The sequence below is a fragment of the Pristis pectinata genome, chromosome 8 (genome assembly GCF_009764475.1).
Source record: "Pristis pectinata isolate sPriPec2 chromosome 8, sPriPec2.1.pri, whole genome shotgun sequence".
Classification (NCBI taxonomy): domain Eukaryota; kingdom Metazoa; phylum Chordata; class Chondrichthyes; order Rhinopristiformes; family Pristidae; genus Pristis; species Pristis pectinata.
In genome coordinates this window covers 88,108,612-88,127,114 of record NC_067412.1, presented here as the reverse complement: position 1 = coordinate 88,127,114, position 18,503 = coordinate 88,108,612, and the positions used below count along the sequence as shown (strand labels likewise).

Genomic DNA, 18,503 nt, shown 5'->3' with positions numbered 1-18,503 from the left:
GTACCTCGGTACAAGTGACAATAATAAACCAATACCAATAATAGAATCTAGCAGCTGCAACAGATTGATCCTGGCGCTATTGGTGGAAGTTTCAGAATGGAGAGACTGCATAATGTTTCAATGTTCCTTTAATTTTTCACTAACTTCTTAATTCACTTTGGCTTAATGCAGAAAAGTTATTTATTTCCAGATACTTGGGGTTTTAGATTCTCAGTGGCTAGTTGACTAAAATGAATTTCACTATCTGTGAGTAATTTTATTTTTCTGGCTTTTTTTTAAATAATGTTTCTACCTGTCCCAGGTAATGAAGGACTCCCGGGTAGTCCTGGAAGCCCAGGTGCCTCTGGAAGTAAAGGTAATAAAGGTGATCCTGGTTTGCCAGGTCCTCCAGGACCACTTGGTCAAGGAACAAAAGGAGACAAGGGATTCCCAGGTACGATAAAAATTCAAAGCACATTTCTCCATTGTATTGGCATGTGTGATTTATTGTGACTTCAGTGTAGTTACAGAGAGAAGGAAAGAATAAGAAGACAACATATGGTAAATAGAGAGCAATACAATCTCCCTTGTCCTGTTCTTATGCTTGTCCCTTGTCCTGTTCTTATCTCCAAGTAATGATTTGGAGATCTTCTGCCTGTAAACTTACTCTGCATCAACATAGCTGTATATAAGAAGCCTGGTATCTATAACACTGAACACACCAGGTTTGCGCCCATTTGTGGTAACAGGGGTTCAGGTACATCAATCAGACATCCTCTATTTAAGCCCTTTTAGTTGAATCATTGTAGAAGAGAATTGAAATGGCTTTCAATAGCTTTGATGGTTAATGTCAACCAGTGGATAGCAGCAAACACTAGGGACTACATGAAGGATCTATAAATTCAGCTTTAATTACCAGTATAAAGGAAGGCAATTTTCCAGTTTGTCTGATCAGCAAATTTTTTTTTTACTTTAAAAATCAATGCAAGGCAGTACACGCACAGGATAAAAAAGCATCAATTCTGTCTCAGTTTCCATGATTACCAGAGCACTAATGTGAATGGACTGTGCATTTTAAAGTGTACACCTCTAAAGTATAGATTTAATGGGGCAATGATTTTAGTATATAGTTCTACATATCTTTAAACAAGTATATGATTAATTTTGATAAACAGTGAATTGTCTGATCAGTTAAACACTGATAAGAATATATATGTAAAAGTTATATTTTGCTTCTCTTTCTAAGGGTCACCTGGACTTCCAGGTCCAAAGGGTTTTTCAGGTATACCTGGTAATCCAGGAGCATCAGGACAAGATGGTTTACCAGGCTTACCAGGAGGTCCAGGTAAGGACAAACAATTCCCTGCTACTCTCTGCCTTAGAGTGGGAGAAGTACATGAGGGGTGTTTTGAGGTCATTCAGGTCTATCAACAGGTGAAGCTATTGGGGTTATTGTTAAGAATTTCTGTGCCTCTGTCTGAATTTTTCCCCCCACTGTATTTTGTGGCACAGAAATTGCAGTGCTGTTTCATTAAATGTTTGCAGTTGTCAGTTGTGTGTGATTCTTCCTGCATTGAGAGTAAAAGTTTGTCTAGTCTGAGGGGTTCTTTTATTGCTTATTAATAGTTTAAAGTATTTCTATAGGCACCAAAGGAGACCCTGGGCTCCCAGGACAACCCGGAACCCCAGGAAGACCAGGACCAAAAGGACCAATGGGAGAAATGGGTTTTCCAGGTAAGTTTAGAAGGGATTCTCTTTTTAATTACACACAACAGCTTTCCCATTCACCTTATGGAGCACCAGTGTTAAGTTTCTGATTCATTGTTGAGTTTTGTATAAAGGCCCTTCTGGTTAATAATAGCCAGAAGTAGTTTAGAAACGTTATGGCAGATATTTGCCCTTGCTTTAGACATGCAACATAACAACAGCTGTGTATTGTACTTTTTTCTGAAATGTAGTTCTGTTGAAATCATTTCTACCTGGATTCACAGATGAGGTGAGCTTCTGTGAACACACCGACATGCCATGATCTTGATTTGCTGGGGCAAATTTTGCGGTTTGGAGGCAATTGCTTTCCTCTCCTGCATAATGAATGTTTGCCATGGTTGGGCTGCTTTACTGGAAAGGAACAAGGAGTATAGCTATAGTGTCAGTACTACCAGCTATTTAATGAGACCCCAAATTAGCAGTGACTGCAGGGTAAATATAGGTACAGTGAAAATCTTTGTTTTGCATACCATCTATACAGATCATTTCATCACATCAATACATTAAGGCAGTCCAAAGGAAGAGCAATAACAGAATGGAGAATAAAGTGTTACAGTTACAGAGAAAGTGCAATGCAGGCAGATAATAAGGTACAAGACCATGATGAGGTAGATTGTGAAGTCAAGAGTCCACCTTATCATACTAGGGGACCATTCAATAGTCTTATAACAGTGGGATAGAAGCTGTCCTTGAGCCTGTTCACAGAAACACTACCACCATTGATAATATCTACAAGAGGTGCTGCCTCAAGAAGGCAACATCGATCATCAAGGATCCCCAGCGTCCGAGCCATGCCACCTTTTTGCAGCTACCATCGGGCAGGAGGTACAGAAGTCTGAAGTCCCACACCACCAGGTTCAAGAACAGCTACTTCCCTTCAACCATTCAGTTCTTGAAACAACCGGCAAAACCTTAATCACTACAGTTTAGCAACACTTTGCACTAAAATGGACTTCGTCTTTTTTTGTTCTAATTGTTTTTTTTCTTGTAAAAATTGTTTAATTTATGTTTCATATGTTTTTCTTGTGAATGCTGCTTATATGATGCTATCTGCTTGTGGTGCTGCTGCAAGTAAGTTTTTTATTGCACCTGTGCATACACGTACTTGACAATAAACTTGACTTTGACTTTACTGCCCAACAGACAAGACAATAGGAGATAGATATAGTTTAGTTCTGTACTATCTCTTTTCCATGTCTATTGCAGGTGCAGGTCCAACTGTGTCCACACAGATACATTAGAAATTCCTGAAGAACAGAAAGGAGACCCTTCTTTTAGATTGTCACCCTTTTTTCTTAGCCCCCACACTTGGGGAAAGGGTATTTCCCAAGACAAATCAATGGAAAAACAGGGATTATAAATTTCATTTTGTGGAAGGATAAGGAACAACTAATTATGTGAAAAAATCCCCCTGATGGCCAGCTTCCAAATCTGGGGCTCTTTACCTGATAGAAGTTTGAATAAATGACACGATAACGGTATCTGAGGATGAGATAAAGTGTTAAATTATAAGGATAGCTGCCAAGAAAATGGATCACATCAGTTCTTGTTCTCATGTGCCATGATATGCACTTTCATTGAAAAATCAACTTTAAAGAAAATCAAGGACTTAATATGAGTGGTACAATGCAATATTTTCCCTCTGGGTCCTGTGTGTGTCTGACTCTAACCCAGAACTATTCACAGTTTTGTATTTGTGGCCTAGGTGGCATTTCTCACAGTTGCAGCATGACTTTCCTGCTCATACCTAGACCAATCAGCTGAGTATCCTCTTTAACCACCTCATCTACCTGCCCTACTACCTTCAGTGATCAATAGGCGTACACTCCAAGATCTCTCTGTTCCTGTACACTTCAATATGCTACACTTTATTGTGGAGTGGTGAACATTGCAGAGGGCTATCAAAGGATACAATAGAATATAGATCAGTTACAGATATGGGTGGAGAAATGCCAGATGAAGTTTAATCCGACCAAGTGTGAGGTGTTACAATTTGGGAGGTTAATGAAAGGGGAAAGTACATTGCTAATGGCAGGACCCTTAACAGCGTACAGAGGGATCTTGGGATCCAAGTCCATAGCTCCCTGAAAGTGGTATCACAAGTAGATAGGGTGGTAAAGAAGGCATATTAGCATGCTCACCTTCATTGGTCGGGGCATTGAGTATAAGAGTCAGGAAGTCAGGTTGCAACTTTGGTTAGGCCACACTTGGAGTATTGTGTGCAGATCTGGTCGCCCCATTACAGGAAGGATGTGGAGGCTTTGGAAAGGGTGTAGAAGAGGTTTACCAGGATGCTGCCTGGATTAGAGGGTATGAACAATGAGAGGTTGGACAAACTTGTGTTATTTTCTCTGGAGAGGCAGAGGCAGGGGGGAGACCTGATAGAAGTTTATGAGATTATGGGAGGCATAGATAGGGTAGAGAGCCTTTTTTCCCAGGGTAGAAATGTCAAGTACTAGAGATCATGTATTTAAGGTGTGATGGGGGAAGTTTAAAGGAGATGTGTGTGGCAAGTTGTGTTTTACATAGAGTGGTAGGTGCCTGGAACAGGCTGCCAGGGAGAGTGGTGGAATCAGAAGTGATAGTGGTGTTTAAAAGGCTGTTAGATAGACACATGGATGTGCAGAGAATAGAGGGATATGGATCATGTACAGGCGTAAGAGAATTAGTTTAATTCAGCGTCATGTTCGGCACAGACATCATGGGCCAAAGGGCCTGTTCCTGTGCTGTACTGTTCTATGTTCGATGTTTGTTGTGTATTTCCGTGCACTGTTTGCAGACCTCAAATACATTACCTCATGGTTCTGTTTTTTTTTCTCCCCCACCTGATCAGTGACCAATCCTTCAATAATTCCCTGCTGTCTACGACTTTTTTCCTTACCATCAACAACATTGCTAATTATCATGAGCAAACTTTTAATCATGTGCCCTGTATTTAAATCCAGTTCAGTAATGTAAAGTGAGGACAAGGACCCACTAATCCATGCAGGAACCCACTGAACATAGACTTCCATTAACCAAAACACCCATCTCCCTTTGATTCTGCTACTGAGCTAATTTTGGATCCAACACTTTTGCTCAGATCCCATGAACTTTGGTTATTGATTTCTTGGTAGTAGCATTGGATGTTGGAAATGAGACTATCAAGTCTAAAAATTCACCCCCTTTCAGTAGTGTTGAATATAATGCCATCATTGCATTGTACTCTGCACCCAAAATTCGATTTGGGAGCAAGGAAAGGCTTTATTCTACAATTTAGTATTACTGGTTGGTGGCAAAGTTCTAGGCAATAGATGTCTTTGTGTAAATATCACTCACGAAAACAAAAATCAATTGTAAGTATTCTAAAGCAAACTTTTGGGATCACAAGCAGCCTGTGTTACTGAAATCATGCTTATTAATATATCATTAATGTGTTCTTTCGTAAAAATTGTGTATAATTTAAGATTAATTTATGTTTTTCCTGTGAATGCTGCTTATATGATGCTACGTGCTGCTGCAAGTAAGTTTTTCACTGCACCTATGCATACATGTACTTGTGCATATGACAATAAACTTTGACTGATGAATATCTTTATATAATGAACATTTTGCAGTTACACTAGGTGATGTAACGATATTTCTGTTTTACGCATAATAGGTCCACCAGGCATTAAAGGTTCTTCAGGGAACCCAGGGCGCCCAGGTCAGCCTGGTTCCCCTGGGCGGCCAGGTTTTACCGGTGAAAAGGGTGACTCGGGTGGACCAGTCCTTGGAGATCCAGGCCCTCCTGGGCAAAAGGTTAATCTTTCTCCTCCCCTGAAAGAAAAAGTCCAGGATTTCTCATGTTTGAAAATATGATAAATGACCAGCTTGTAACTTGCTTTCAGACAAATAGCATAATGGTTCAGTATAAAAAGGGATTTGGTTTTCTGTTGAGTGAGGGTCACAGAGATGGGCCCTTCAGGCCACCAAGTCCATGCCAACCTTCTTGTCCATCTACACTACTCCCATTTGCCCGCATTAGGTCCCTATCCTTCCATGCCTTGCCTATTTGAGTGCCTGCCTAAACATCTCTTAAACATAGTGATTACATCTTTTTCCTAGGGTCAAAATGTCTAATACTAGAGGACATGTATTTAAGATCAGAGGGGGTAAGTTCAAAGGAGACGTGGGGCAAGTTTTTTTCCACAGAGAGCGGTGGGTGCCTGGAATGCACTGCCAGGCGTGGTAGTGGAGGCAGATAGAGTTCAGGCGTATAAGAGACTCTTAGATACCAACAGGAGTATGTAGTGAATGGAGGGATATGGACATTGTGTAGACAGAAGGGATTAGTTTAATAAGGTATTATTAGCTTAATTAGTTCGGCACAACGTTGTGGGCCAAAGGGCCTGTTCCTGTGCTGTACTGTTCTCTGTTCTATGACTCCATCACATCGTCGGCAGCGAGTTCCAGATATCAATCACTCTCTAAAAACTTTCCTCTCCTTAAAACTCCCTCCTCTCACCTTAGACCTATTGCTATTGATTCCCCTACCGTGGGAAATAGATTCTGATTTTCTACCCTATCTATGCCTCTTATTTATATGCCTCAGCATATGTCAGGTCACCCCTCAGCCTCCTTCACTTCAGGAAAAACAAGCCCTGCCTATCCAATCTTTTCCCATAACTAATCTCCTCCAATTCAGGCAACATCCCGGTTAATCTAGTCTGCACTCTCTCCAGAACAACCATACCTTTCCTGCTGGTTGGAAAGGTAAAGTAAATGAGGGCAACCGTGATATTTTGTGTGAAGTATTTAATTTTTCTGCTAATTGTGTGAAGACTATTTTTTTAATGAGCAATATATACAGTTTAGCCATTCAAATTCAGTTTCTGATTTGCCATGAAAAATCCAGTCTTTGTTGGACTTGACTTGAAAGCTTGGTTACTAAACATAACTGCTTTAAATCTGGGCCAATTCAGCTGAAGTCTGGTATTCTTGAAAGCAGATATTAACTGATGTCCTCTGTCTCTTCATTTTAATATCTCACATGCTCCTTTTCTTTACATCCAGGGTGAACCAGGCTCCCCTGGTTTACCAGGAGTCCCCGGAAACAAAGGATCTCCAGGTTCCCCCGGATTTCCTGGATTACCTGGTGCACCTGGTATTAAAGGTGATCCTGGTCAGCCAGGATTCCCAGGTAAGTCCTCGTCCAAACAAAATCTGTTTTTCAGAAGAGTTCAACCTTTTGCAATTAAAATGTGTTACACTGAAACTTTAAAAATCTGCTTATCATTCAACTCAAATATTGCCAGCTGAGCTAGAGAGAGGGTTGCATGTCTCTTGTTGCTATAGGCTAAGGTAGTAGCTTAGGTTAGTCATGGAGAGATGCAGCACAGAAACAGACAGTTTGGCCCAATGAGTGTACGCTGACCATCAACCAGCTATTTACACTAATCTTACATTAATTCAATTTTTTTATTCTCCCCACATTCTCATCAACTCCCCCCCCCCCCCCCCCCCCAGGATTCTACTACTCACCTGCACACCAGAGCAACTTACTGTGGCCAATTAACCTACCATCTCGGACATTTTTGGGAGATGTGGGAGGAAACCCACATGGTCACGTGCACACAGACAGCACCCAAAGCAACCTCTCAGTTTCTGCAGGACCCCAATACTCTGTCATCCATGTTAACATCAGGGTAACTTCATTCTTGACTTTCCCTGCTTGTAGAATTTTCTTCTGGCAAGTACCATTAGCAGGAACGTCATCTTGGTTGACTATGATTTTCATGTCAATATATGTATTGAAACACTTGAAAGTGCCCTTTCTCAATGTGTCTTCAGCTGTCTGTGTTCTCTGGATACAACTGGCTCACTATTTATTACAGATTAATATCTATAGTATATGCACGGATAAAAATGATGAAGTAATGAAGTCTTTTCAGTCCTATTCAGATAGGCTGCAGTTAACAAAAATGTGCTGCTTCACCTCTGATCCAAAGATGGTTGTGAAAACGTAAAGTTCCTGTGTGAACCATCAGCATTTGTTTACTGATTAATATTAATGGGCTGAATATGTGCCCCATGAAATCTGGATCGAATCCAGTGCAGACTTTGGATGAAAATACCTTTTCTCTCTTTCAATTATTTCCAGTATCTCAGTCCATTACCTTGTCTTTGAGGTGCAGCAGGAACAGGACGATATTATTTCAAGTCATTGTGAAATGGTCATTATGAAATTAATGCTCTTGGGCCCAGCAGATTTACACTACAGACCATAATTTCTGATTTTGTTTGTTAATTGTTCATTATTTTGTTGAATCCTTTTAAGTCCCATCTTAAGCAGCTCAAACAACAATATACGTGACTAAAACAACAAGGAAAGGCTTAGAATAGTATTGCTGTTTTTAGGGCATGTATATTTTGGGTCAAGTTTCGGGCAATATTTCTTGTTTTTTTAATTATTTTGAAGTTTCAGTTAAAGTCCAAAAATACCTTGGTGGTTTAATCAGAGATTTGAGTGGAGCCAGGTGGGGGAATGGAGAGAGAATTAATCTGTTTCATGTGAACCGATTATTGTGGGCAAAAGTATTATGTTCAGCTGTACACAACTGTACATAGCTGAAGTCGCTCTGAAGTGGGTACATGAATTTTTCACACAGGCTAAATAGTATTGGCTAACCAAGTTTTGTGTTCCTTGTTCTGCAGGTACTCCTGGAATTCCTGGTCCGAAAGGAGCTGATGGTTTCCCAGGTCCTCCTGGCCTTGTTGGACCTCCTGGTCCTCCAGGTATATTGAAGATAGTGTAGAGTGACATTTAGATTGAACATTGGCTGGAAAAGTCCATTCATCATGGTCTTGGGATATCATAACTAAATTGATGTTGACTATAACACTTTACAGCGCCAGCAACCGGGGTTCAAATCTGGCCACTGTCTGTAAGGAGTTTGTACGTTCTCCCCGTGTCTGCGTGGGTTTCCTCTGGGTGCTCCAGTTTCCTCCCACATTCCAAAGACGTACAGGTTAGGAAGTTGTGGGTATGCTATGTTGGTGCCGGAAGCGTGGCGACACTTGTGGGCTGCCCCAGAACACTCTACGCAAAGAAGCATTTCACTGTGTGTTTCGATGTACATGTGACTAATAAAGATATTGTTACATACCAGCAACAATAGAAACACAACAAGCCATGTATAAGTGTTAGAATCTATTTATTAATTACTACTTGTAATAATAAGAGAAATAAAAACATTAGATACCAGACATTGACCCCAAAATAAACCCGAAGTGTGTGTGTGGCAAGTTCGCAAACCCCCAAGTCTAGGAACAGTTCTCAAAGTTCAGTTTAGCAAGTCACGAAGCAAAATGATGAGCAAAGACTTCTGAAAACCACAGGAGAATGTAGAGAGAATATAGAGAGCAGTTTACAAACTCCACAAGTTCCACGATGGAACCCATACGACACCTCAGTTGCCGAAGAACTCTGTTGCTTTTAGTCAGAGATATCTGCCACTTCGAGGGCACTCGGTGGCGGCCCACAGATATACCTGCTTTCCAGTTCAGGTTAACGACAAAGTGGACTCCACAGGTTGCTCCAGAAATATCCATACATGGATTGTATAGTGACAGTCACAACGATTGTCCTTCACTCGTAGATACAGAGACTAGCAATCAGTGCTACCAACTTTTACCTCTCTCTCTCTCTCTCTCTCTCTCTCTCTCAGTCTGTTCGTGCAGTTGCCAGCACTTCAGTGAATTTTCTTCAGACTCTTACATCATTCCAGTTACAGACGTTTCTTTGCTCCCACTCTTAGTAGTCAGATAAAACCATGCACACACGACCGCCCAGGTGCCTTAAAAGGACACTCACCAAGTAGCAACCTGGCTCGTAACAATATCTTATCTTATCTTATTAAAAAATGGGCTCTTAAGTAGGAGCTTATTGCAGCTAAAACAATATTACATCAAATTAAGGAGTACATTTATGGCCCATATATTTTAGCCACTCTATCATCCACGAAGGCTCTCTCAAGGAGAGTAATTGTCACAATGCATGTTATGTTATAAAATTCCTGCAAATCAGTTCTAGAGGAACTTCAGTGGAGTCTTTAGAGCAGATCCTTTTACTTGACCAGAGTATGCTGTGCAGAGCAGGGCTCTTTAAAGGGAAAGGGCGTTGTTTTCCTTACCCTATGGTGAGAAAGATAAGCTAAGGAGAATTACTGCATTCTGTTCATGTACATCTCTTAATGACTAGACATCAAGAAAGCACATCTTTACTCAGCTGTACGCAGCAAAAGGGTGGAGCCACAAGGGACTGCAGATGCTGGAATCTGGAGCAAGATGCTGGAGAAACTCAGCGGTCAAGCAGGATCTGTGGGGGGGGCAAATGGACAGTTGACGTCAAGATCCTTCATCTGGACTGAAAGATAGAGGGGACTTAGCCAGTATAAGAAGGTGAAGGGAAGGGCTGGAGCAAGAGCTGGCAAGCAATAGGTGGATCCAAGTGTGGAGGGGTGATATGCAGATGGAGGAGGGGAGACCGGAAATCAAAGAAACTATTTTGAATAACATATGTGTATTGGTTTAATTTCTCCTTTGGATTGTTCAAAATTAATACAGGTTTTAATCAATTATTTTGCCTACAGGTGAGGAGAGTCGCCCTGGGCCTCCAGGTCTGCCAGGAGAGAAAGGACAACCTGGCCGTGATGGAATTCCTGGCCCAGCTGGTCCAAAGGGAGATCCAGGTTACTTTAATTCCTTAAAAAAACAATGCCTCAAACAGAGTTCGTACCTTACATTTATAGGTCATGTAAAACATTCTATAATGCTTTGCAGAAACATAAGCATATGGGAAACCTGACCAAAGGAGGAAGGTCAGGACTGGGTCAGTGTGGACGAATTTGACAAGGGCAGAGGCGGAGAGCTCTAAGTATGGATTTTCAGAGCAGGGTTGATGCTGCCATTCATGATGAAGGAAAAGACTGGGAGATTTACAGGAGGACAGAGTTGGAAGATCAAAGGGTGTAGGAGAGGGAAGGGATTCATTGACTAAAAAGGTAGAGCGATTCAAAAATAAGAGGAAGGATTTTAAGTTAGATGTATTCGGGACTGCGTAATTCAATAAAGCTGAGAGTGTTCAATTATTGTCACTTAATGTGGAACAGGATGGTAACAGATGGTTTACAGAGATTATAGGTTAAGTTGTCTGAAGGTTTTTTTAGCCTTGCTGTTTACGAAGGAGAGTTAGAAACATTCATTCCTCACCTTTACTATAATTCTTGCAAGAACTGGTCCATCCTGATTGTGATAACTAAAAAAAAGGCAGAAATAATCTAGTGAGGGAAACAAATATGTACATTTTAGAAAAGACCTGACTCTGATGGTTTGTTTCAACTATCATCCTGTGTTATGCCATGCAGCAAGAACTGAAATGTCAAATTCTGGTCTGTGTCTTTCTGTGAAAATAGGAGATACAGATCTCATATTACCATCTGTGGGCCAAAGAGTAAAGGATTTACAAACAGCTCTTCTTTACTGGTCTCTGACGTGAAGCATTGTTTTTATGTTTTAAGTTTTATTCTAAAGTAATGGGAAAGAAAATGAGGATTATATATATACAAGCAGCTGAATCAGTACCAATCATTCTACAATATTGCCCAAAGCCAATATCGTGCCCCATGAGTTTTGATAACTTGTTTGAATACAAGCACAAGATCTGGGAGAAAATGCAGAAATCCAAGCCCTCTCTTAAAGTTGCCCTGTTCCAAGTGTTGAGCATTTGATGCAGACCTTCTGGGCAGATAGTACAATGGGAATTCCTGAAAGAAATAGCAACAGACTCTTTTTTTAACACAGTATTGTCTGAATGCAGTAATGTTCTGACAGCCAGCATGACTAACAAAAACTCTAACCTATAACAAGCTGAAAGGGCAATGAAACAGCCTTTTAGTTTCATGGTTCTCTTCATTTCCCTTTTGTCTGCAGGTCCTCCAGGCCCAGTACGCCCAGGTGCCCCTGGTCTTCCAGGAATCCCAGGTAAATAAGAAATTGGAAAATAATCAATTGCATAATTTAGTGAAACAGATGTCTTCTAATGTTACAGCAGGGATGCTGTTGATTCTTATTAATTTCCAATTTAGTGAGGCTTGGATTTGCCTTTAATCCAAGTAAAGATTAATTTAATGTTCATAACGGTAGATGTCAGTAAATCAGAATCTACACAGTAATCAGATCTATGTATGTGTTGAAAAATTAATAGTGAAGCTATAAATTATTCTGAATCTGAAATTCAAAGCAGTCTCTCCCAAGCAGCGTACGAATGCATTGTGCATACCACTGGCTCAGTAAAATAGAAATCACAGTTAAAAGGATAGCTGAAATGGCACTGATTAAACCTGAAGGCCACTGTAAGGTCATCAGTAGAATTGCATAATTCAGAGGACCATACAAGGCAGAGAGCAGAATGATTGTGAGTTGCAATCTGTGACCAAACAAAGTGTTAAAGTGCATTTTTTTTTACAGAATAATGATTATCACAGGATAATATTTGTCTATAATGTAATGAAGAGATTTAAGATATGTGATAGCTGAGACTGATGCAAAGGTTGCATTGTGATCCAGGCTTTCAAATACTGTAAGCAGAGAGATCAAAGGTTTTGTGATTTATCTGTGTCATCTGCAGTACACATATTGTAGAGTTTGTGGGATCACTTTAACTCTCACCTTATTCCTGTTGGTCCTTTTCTGGAGCAAACAGTGTTGGGTGTAAATCTGGAGGTGGATTCTAACTTTCAAGCCAGAAGCACAGAACCTTTTGGAGGCCCAGACCTATTGTAACTGAAACCAGTTACCTAAAGGTGGAAAACAAAGCTCCTAATGCTACTTGTTGGATATGATTATGGCCACTCTTTACACAATGTGCATGGGTCCTAGGCACGATCACACCGAGGAGCATTTAAGTTGGGAATCATGCCCAGTTTGACAGCAGCCCATTGTATTCGGCTAAACCCAGGAGGAGCATTCCTGTTCCTTCAAGCTGAATGGAAATATAATACTAAAAGCATGCGGCAGGTTTTCAAATGGCCACACCAAGGACCCTTTAAGAAATGCTGTTTGACCTTAGCACAATGAACGGGTAGAGCGTGTGCAACACACATGCAGTTTAAAATTAAAGTAACATTGTAGGTTTACTGAAAAATAATCCTGTCATACAGCGGCAATTAATTGCTGAAGATTAGTTTTATACGCCAAATTTCGAATCTCATATATTTCAAAAGATCTTACGAATTATCTTCTTGATGATCTTTGAGGATTGAAATTTTGACTGTAAAATTCTGCAGGCAATAACATCAGTTGATTCACCATGGTGAACAATTCCATTGCCAGTGGCAACCAACCTTTGAATCATTCAAGAATATTGCGGAGTGTAATGTTGCCCAAAGCTATGACAGGCCAGAGATGTTGGTGTCCCTAGGGACAGTTCCATTGATATTTCTGCAAGTATTCTGTTTTAAGAACATCAAATCCCACCAATTGAGTAAGGATCCTTTAAACTTTTCCCACAATATCTAAAATTCTCTGAAAATCAAAACAAACTGCAGATGCTGGAAATCTGCTGACAAGTGTTCACAGGCCGGAAACATTAATCATTTCTCAGATGCTGCCTGATCTATTGAGTTTATCCAGCATTTTCTGTTATTATCTAAAATTCTCTATTGTTAAATACATGGATTATATCAACTTTCTACACTTGCTATCTGAAGATGTGAAGGATGATGGTTGTTAGCAGAGGAATTGTTTATAATTGACCGATTTATGGATAATTAACCTTGAGTGCATTTCAAATCATCCCAAATGGCTCACAAATTATTGTATTCCCATATAGGAGCAAAAGGAGATCCCGGTATTCCAGGTATCCCAGGTGCTCCTGGAGCTCCAGGTCTTAAAGGCGACCCTGGTTTCCCAGGATTTGCAGGTCAACAAGGGCCACCAGGTCCACCTGGACCACCAGGACGTTCATTAGAAGGCCCAAAAGGTCTACCAGGAACCCCAGGCCAGCCAGGACGGCCAGGTAAGACAGGAAGAAGGACCTTACTTCCTGAGTGGAAGATGAGTCTGTTGAATTCTACACACTTGTGCACTATTGGCATGCGTGCAATGTAGCTGCTTAACTTGAGGCAGAGATCACTGAAGTCACAGTTGTCCACCATTTTCATACCTTCTCATTTCCAAACACGGGCACTTTTTTCTTGGTACTTGTTGCATCATTTTTATATTGGACTTTAGGACACTTGCAGAATGTTACGTTCACATATCTCTGCCAGGTTTTCGCTAGCTTGGTCATATTCAGATTGTTTCCCTTTGGGGGGGGGGGGTGGAATTATCCAATCACTAGGCAGATGATAATGTATATAGTTATTTAAAATTTATCTGAATGCTGCAGCCTCTGCTACAGTTATTCTTGTGATTTTTTTCAAGGACTTAATGGAAAAATTAACCAGTTAAGAGGGAGGGGGAAGAGAGTGAGGATAAGAAAACAGCCCTTGCTCTTAATTGAAAGAGGAAGATGTTTAATATTATACCCCTGTTCAAGGTTTTATTTTTGTATCGATGTTTGAATTGTGTTTCATGCAAGTCCCATATATTATTGAAAGGAGTGGCTTTACTTATTGTAAAGGAATATAGATATAATGCACAGAGGTAGCAGAGAGACTTCTATTTTGCTTGTTCAAGCGTAAGAATTCAAGTACTATGTTAAGGATCCCTCTTGGTTCCTTGGTATTGCAACTTCAAAACTATACTTGTGAACAGTTTCAAAGGCTTCTATTTTGCACACTTTATGGGAAGGAATGTGGAGGAGTGCAGGGAAAAGCTGGCAAGCCCAGAGGTAGGAGCTCCTGCTGAATTTAGCTCTGGGACATTGTTATAAGTTTCTGTCCAGCAGCCAGCCGGACTGAGCGATTGCCAAATGGTATATCCAAGAGCAGGGAGTTGCAGTTTGGGACATAAGGGTTCCCCAGGGGCCACAAAGGGAGGAGCTGCAGAATGAAGATGGATGGAGTTGGATTGCTGACCATAGCAAGGCTGGAGATCAGTGGACAATAGCTTCTGTGGGGGGCTGAGGATGGGGGTGGGCATTCTCACCGCTCCTAGCCCACAGCTTCTAGCTCTGTCCCTCTGGAACCAGCAGCTTTCCCACCTGTCCCAAGCCTCAGGAAACTTGAACGAAAGTAACATTTAAATCAGGCTCCCAGTGCTCTGCATGAGACTCAGCTTAAATAAAATAATGAGGTGACATGCCTCCTGAGGACAGAAGATTTCCACCGAGAAACAACAGGCTCATTGGTTGGGGATTGTGTTTCATACTTTGTGTAGCCCTCAGTCCTATGCACGCAGCCTGACCTCTGGCATGTTTCTGTGTCCTGCTTCTTATTGGTGGAGGAAGAAAGCCTTTGAGTTGTTATTGAAGATTGCTTATCTCACAGGAGAGTGTCCAAAAGCAAAATTCTGCAGATGCCAGGAATTGAAATAAAACCCAAAAATCTAGAATAAGCAGGTCAGGCAGCAGCTGTGGAGGGAGAAGCAGAGTTAATGTTTCATGTCAATCTGAAACATCAGCTCCTTCCCTCTCCCTCTTCCTCCCCTCCCCCTCTTCCCCCTCCCTCCCTTCTCTTCCCCCACTTCTCTTCCCCCCTCCTCTTTCCCCCTCCTCTTCCCCCTCTCTTCTTCCCCCTCTCCTTTTCCCCCCTCCTCTCCCCCTTCCCCCCTTTTCTTCCCCCCCTTCCTCCCCCTTCCTCCCCTCCTTCCACCCCCCTCTTCCTCACCCTTCTCTTCCTCCCTCCCCTCCCCTCCCCCTCTTCCTCACTCCTCTCTTCCTCTTTCCCCTCCCCCTCTTCCTCACCCTTCTCTTCCTCCCTCCCTCCTCTTCCTCCCTCCACCCCTCTTCACCGCTCCTCTTCCTCCACTCTACCCCCCCTCTGTCTCCCCCCTCCCTCCCCCTCCCACACCTCTTCCTCCCCCCTCCTCCTCCTCCTCCCTGCCTCCTCCTCTCCTCCCCTCTCTTCCTCCTCTCCACCCCCTCTCTCTTCATAGACACTACCTGACTTGCTTAGTATTTCTAGCTCTTTTGGTACTTTTGTTTTTTATTACAGGAAAATGTGTAGTTTTCAGTGAATGGATTCTTTTTATATGATGTCACATTCTAGGAATTAAAGTGGGTGAAAAATGAGAATTTGGAAAATCAGGCTCCCAGTGGACATGAGTCCAAATGGTTGGTTTGAGAAATAGAACTGCCACATTACTGTGACAGAGGAGTGTTCTTCTGTCTTTGATTTGAAGGAGCATCACAAGAAAATCAGAGTACACCAACTAGGCCCCTCAAGCCTGCCTTGCCATTCAATGTCATCAGGGCTGATCTGTGGTGGCTTCAACTTCTCTTCTGTACCAGTTCCTCATAATTTTCAATTCCTCAGTCTTCCAAATATTTATCCACCTCCACCTTAAATATATTTAATGATCTGGCCTCCACCACCCCCTTGGGCAGAGAATTCCAGAGATTCACCACCCTAGACCGCAGGGAATGATAGAGGGAGGTCAGAACTGAAAGAAAAAAAAATTAAATTGCCAAGCTGGCGTATTCTGGCTTCTGAATCACACTTTCTTCCATTGAAAAATAAACTTGAATTGAAAAGCACTGAAGGGGTATTGTAGTGATTAACCTCTCAGTAAGGTAAATCACTGTGCATGTGGTAGCAGTTAATGCACTTCGTAAAATGCTTCTCTATAACAGCTGGTGGTTTTCTGTGGACTAACATCACTATTGGGCTTGTTTTGTATTCCTGACTTTAAAAGGAGAACTCAGTCTCAAGTTTAGGTTTTTTAAAATGTTTAATTAATGGACCAAAGACCCTCTCTAACAATCCTTCTGAAATGTTTGCTCTTGAGTTATGTTGTCCAGCCTTTAACCTGTTTTCAAAGATATGTTTCTAGCTTGCCTGCAGTGACCATGCAGTGAAAGCCTCTTCCACCCATGGTGAAACTGATATCTTCTCCTTCTGTACACAGAGTCTTTAGCCCTAGGTTTCTACACTTAAACCAGGGCTAGGATCAGGCTTGACAAAGAGGGTCTCCATGGTCAGTGCTTACTCTTTAGACTTGTATATGATAAGTAGCCAAAATAGACAATGTACCAGAGGGTTGCTGACCACTGTAAAGATATACCATCATACTCCCTATCCCAACCCAAGACATGGGCAGTATTTGCAGGAGGAAGCTGGAAAGTCAGTGATACTTCCCACTGTCAGTAGAATACTTTCTGCCACACGTTTCAGGGAGATTGAGTCTCTGCGGGGTGTGTGTGTGTGTGTGTGTGTGTGTGTGTGTGTGTGTGTGTGTGTGTGTGTGTGTGTGTGTGTGTGTGTGTGTGTGTGTGTGTGTGTGTGTGTGTGTGTGTGTGTGTGTGTGCGCGCGCGCACATGCGCGCGCACGCACGTGCAGAGTGATCCTGAAAAAGTTACATTTTCATTTCATTACCTTCCAAATCCCATGGACAAGATAGGCAAAACTTTATTTTTTGAATCCTTTTTCTCCCCATTATTTGTGACTGAATCTGTGCACTCCAAAATCTTGTCATAAACAAACAGGTAGCTCGACCACTTGTTTCACTTCCAAGTGACAAAAGATCTAGAATGCATCAAGAAGGACAAGGGTATGAGATCACCATGGCCTGCAGATTTTCTCCAAGTGGGATAGCATCCTGACTTAAAACACATTACCCCTTCCTCATTTTCTCTAGGTGTAAATAATGGTATACCCTGCTTTTCCCTCAATGACACTATCTTATCCACAACTGAAGAGCAATTGGAAATATTGTTTAAATGCTGGTCTTGCCAGCAGTGGCCTCATCCTGTAAACAAATAAAATGATGAGGACGATTCACTCAACAGAACTTTTAAGACAAAATGGAAAATTGTGCAAAGCAACCTTACTGTTAATTTGAGTATGGCTGAGTTCCCCTTTTACTGCTCATGTTGAGAATTTGCTGCAGTTGTACTTTGTTATTTTAACTGGCTTATTAAGTTTCCAACCAGCAGTCTTGTTTGTCATATGGTATATCTGACGCATCTAATGATGACCTTTGTTGAATCTTGACCCTCCTCAGGTCCTCCAGGTTAGCTCTTTCAGCAATAATTAACTTGCATGAATTAGCATTATAACAGCAGTAATGTACAGACTATTGAACAATAAAGTAAGATATGAATTTTCATTTCCCTTCAACTGAAAAATGGATCTTTTCGACACATGCCACAGAAAGAACTGAGTTTTGTCACTCCAAACACTACTGAGTTTTGAACTCCTCTCCAAAAAATATATTATTGTACATTCTCTTCCTAAAAGGAGTGAAGTTTTGGACCTTCCTGTTAATTTTTAACAAAATATGATTACACCACTGAGGAATGTAAAAATAACTGGTATGAGCTGTGTAGGTGGAGAAAAGAGTCCCAGAGAGGACAACTAACTTAGTTGTAGGTATGCCAACTAACTCATTTGGGGCAAGGACCTGATTTCCCTTTAAAACTCCTATGGACCACGAGAGGAGAAATTCACCCTTGTCACTTGCACTCAGTACTGGCATAACATCAAAGAAATCAACTTTGCAGCAGTTGAGTACATGCAATACCCTATGTGCATGCACAGGTTTAACCCTGGTGGCCGACGACACATTTCTCCCTTCCTGTCGCAGGCCTGACTTTTAACCAATTTGGGGTGAGAGTTAAAAGCATTGAAGAAAA

The 18,503-nt window shown here is 41.5% G+C and overlaps 1 protein-coding gene across 3 annotated transcripts in view; it reads left to right on the top strand.

The window, feature by feature from the left end:
• col4a5 (collagen, type IV, alpha 5 (Alport syndrome)) overlaps positions 1–18,503 on the top strand; it is a 210,240-nt gene that overhangs the window by 164,774 nt on the left and 26,963 nt on the right. For all 3 annotated transcript variants that reach the window (XM_052022091.1, XM_052022090.1, XM_052022092.1), the window contains 9 exons: positions 302–433; positions 1,226–1,324; positions 1,624–1,713; positions 5,387–5,526; positions 6,781–6,907; positions 8,422–8,502; positions 10,359–10,457; positions 11,698–11,748; positions 13,598–13,783. In XM_052022091.1, coding sequence (XP_051878051.1) covers positions 302–433; positions 1,226–1,324; positions 1,624–1,713; positions 5,387–5,526; positions 6,781–6,907; positions 8,422–8,502; positions 10,359–10,457; positions 11,698–11,748; positions 13,598–13,783 — 1,005 coding nt within the window. The remainder of the gene's footprint in view (positions 1–301; positions 434–1,225; positions 1,325–1,623; positions 1,714–5,386; positions 5,527–6,780; positions 6,908–8,421; positions 8,503–10,358; positions 10,458–11,697; positions 11,749–13,597; positions 13,784–18,503) is intronic.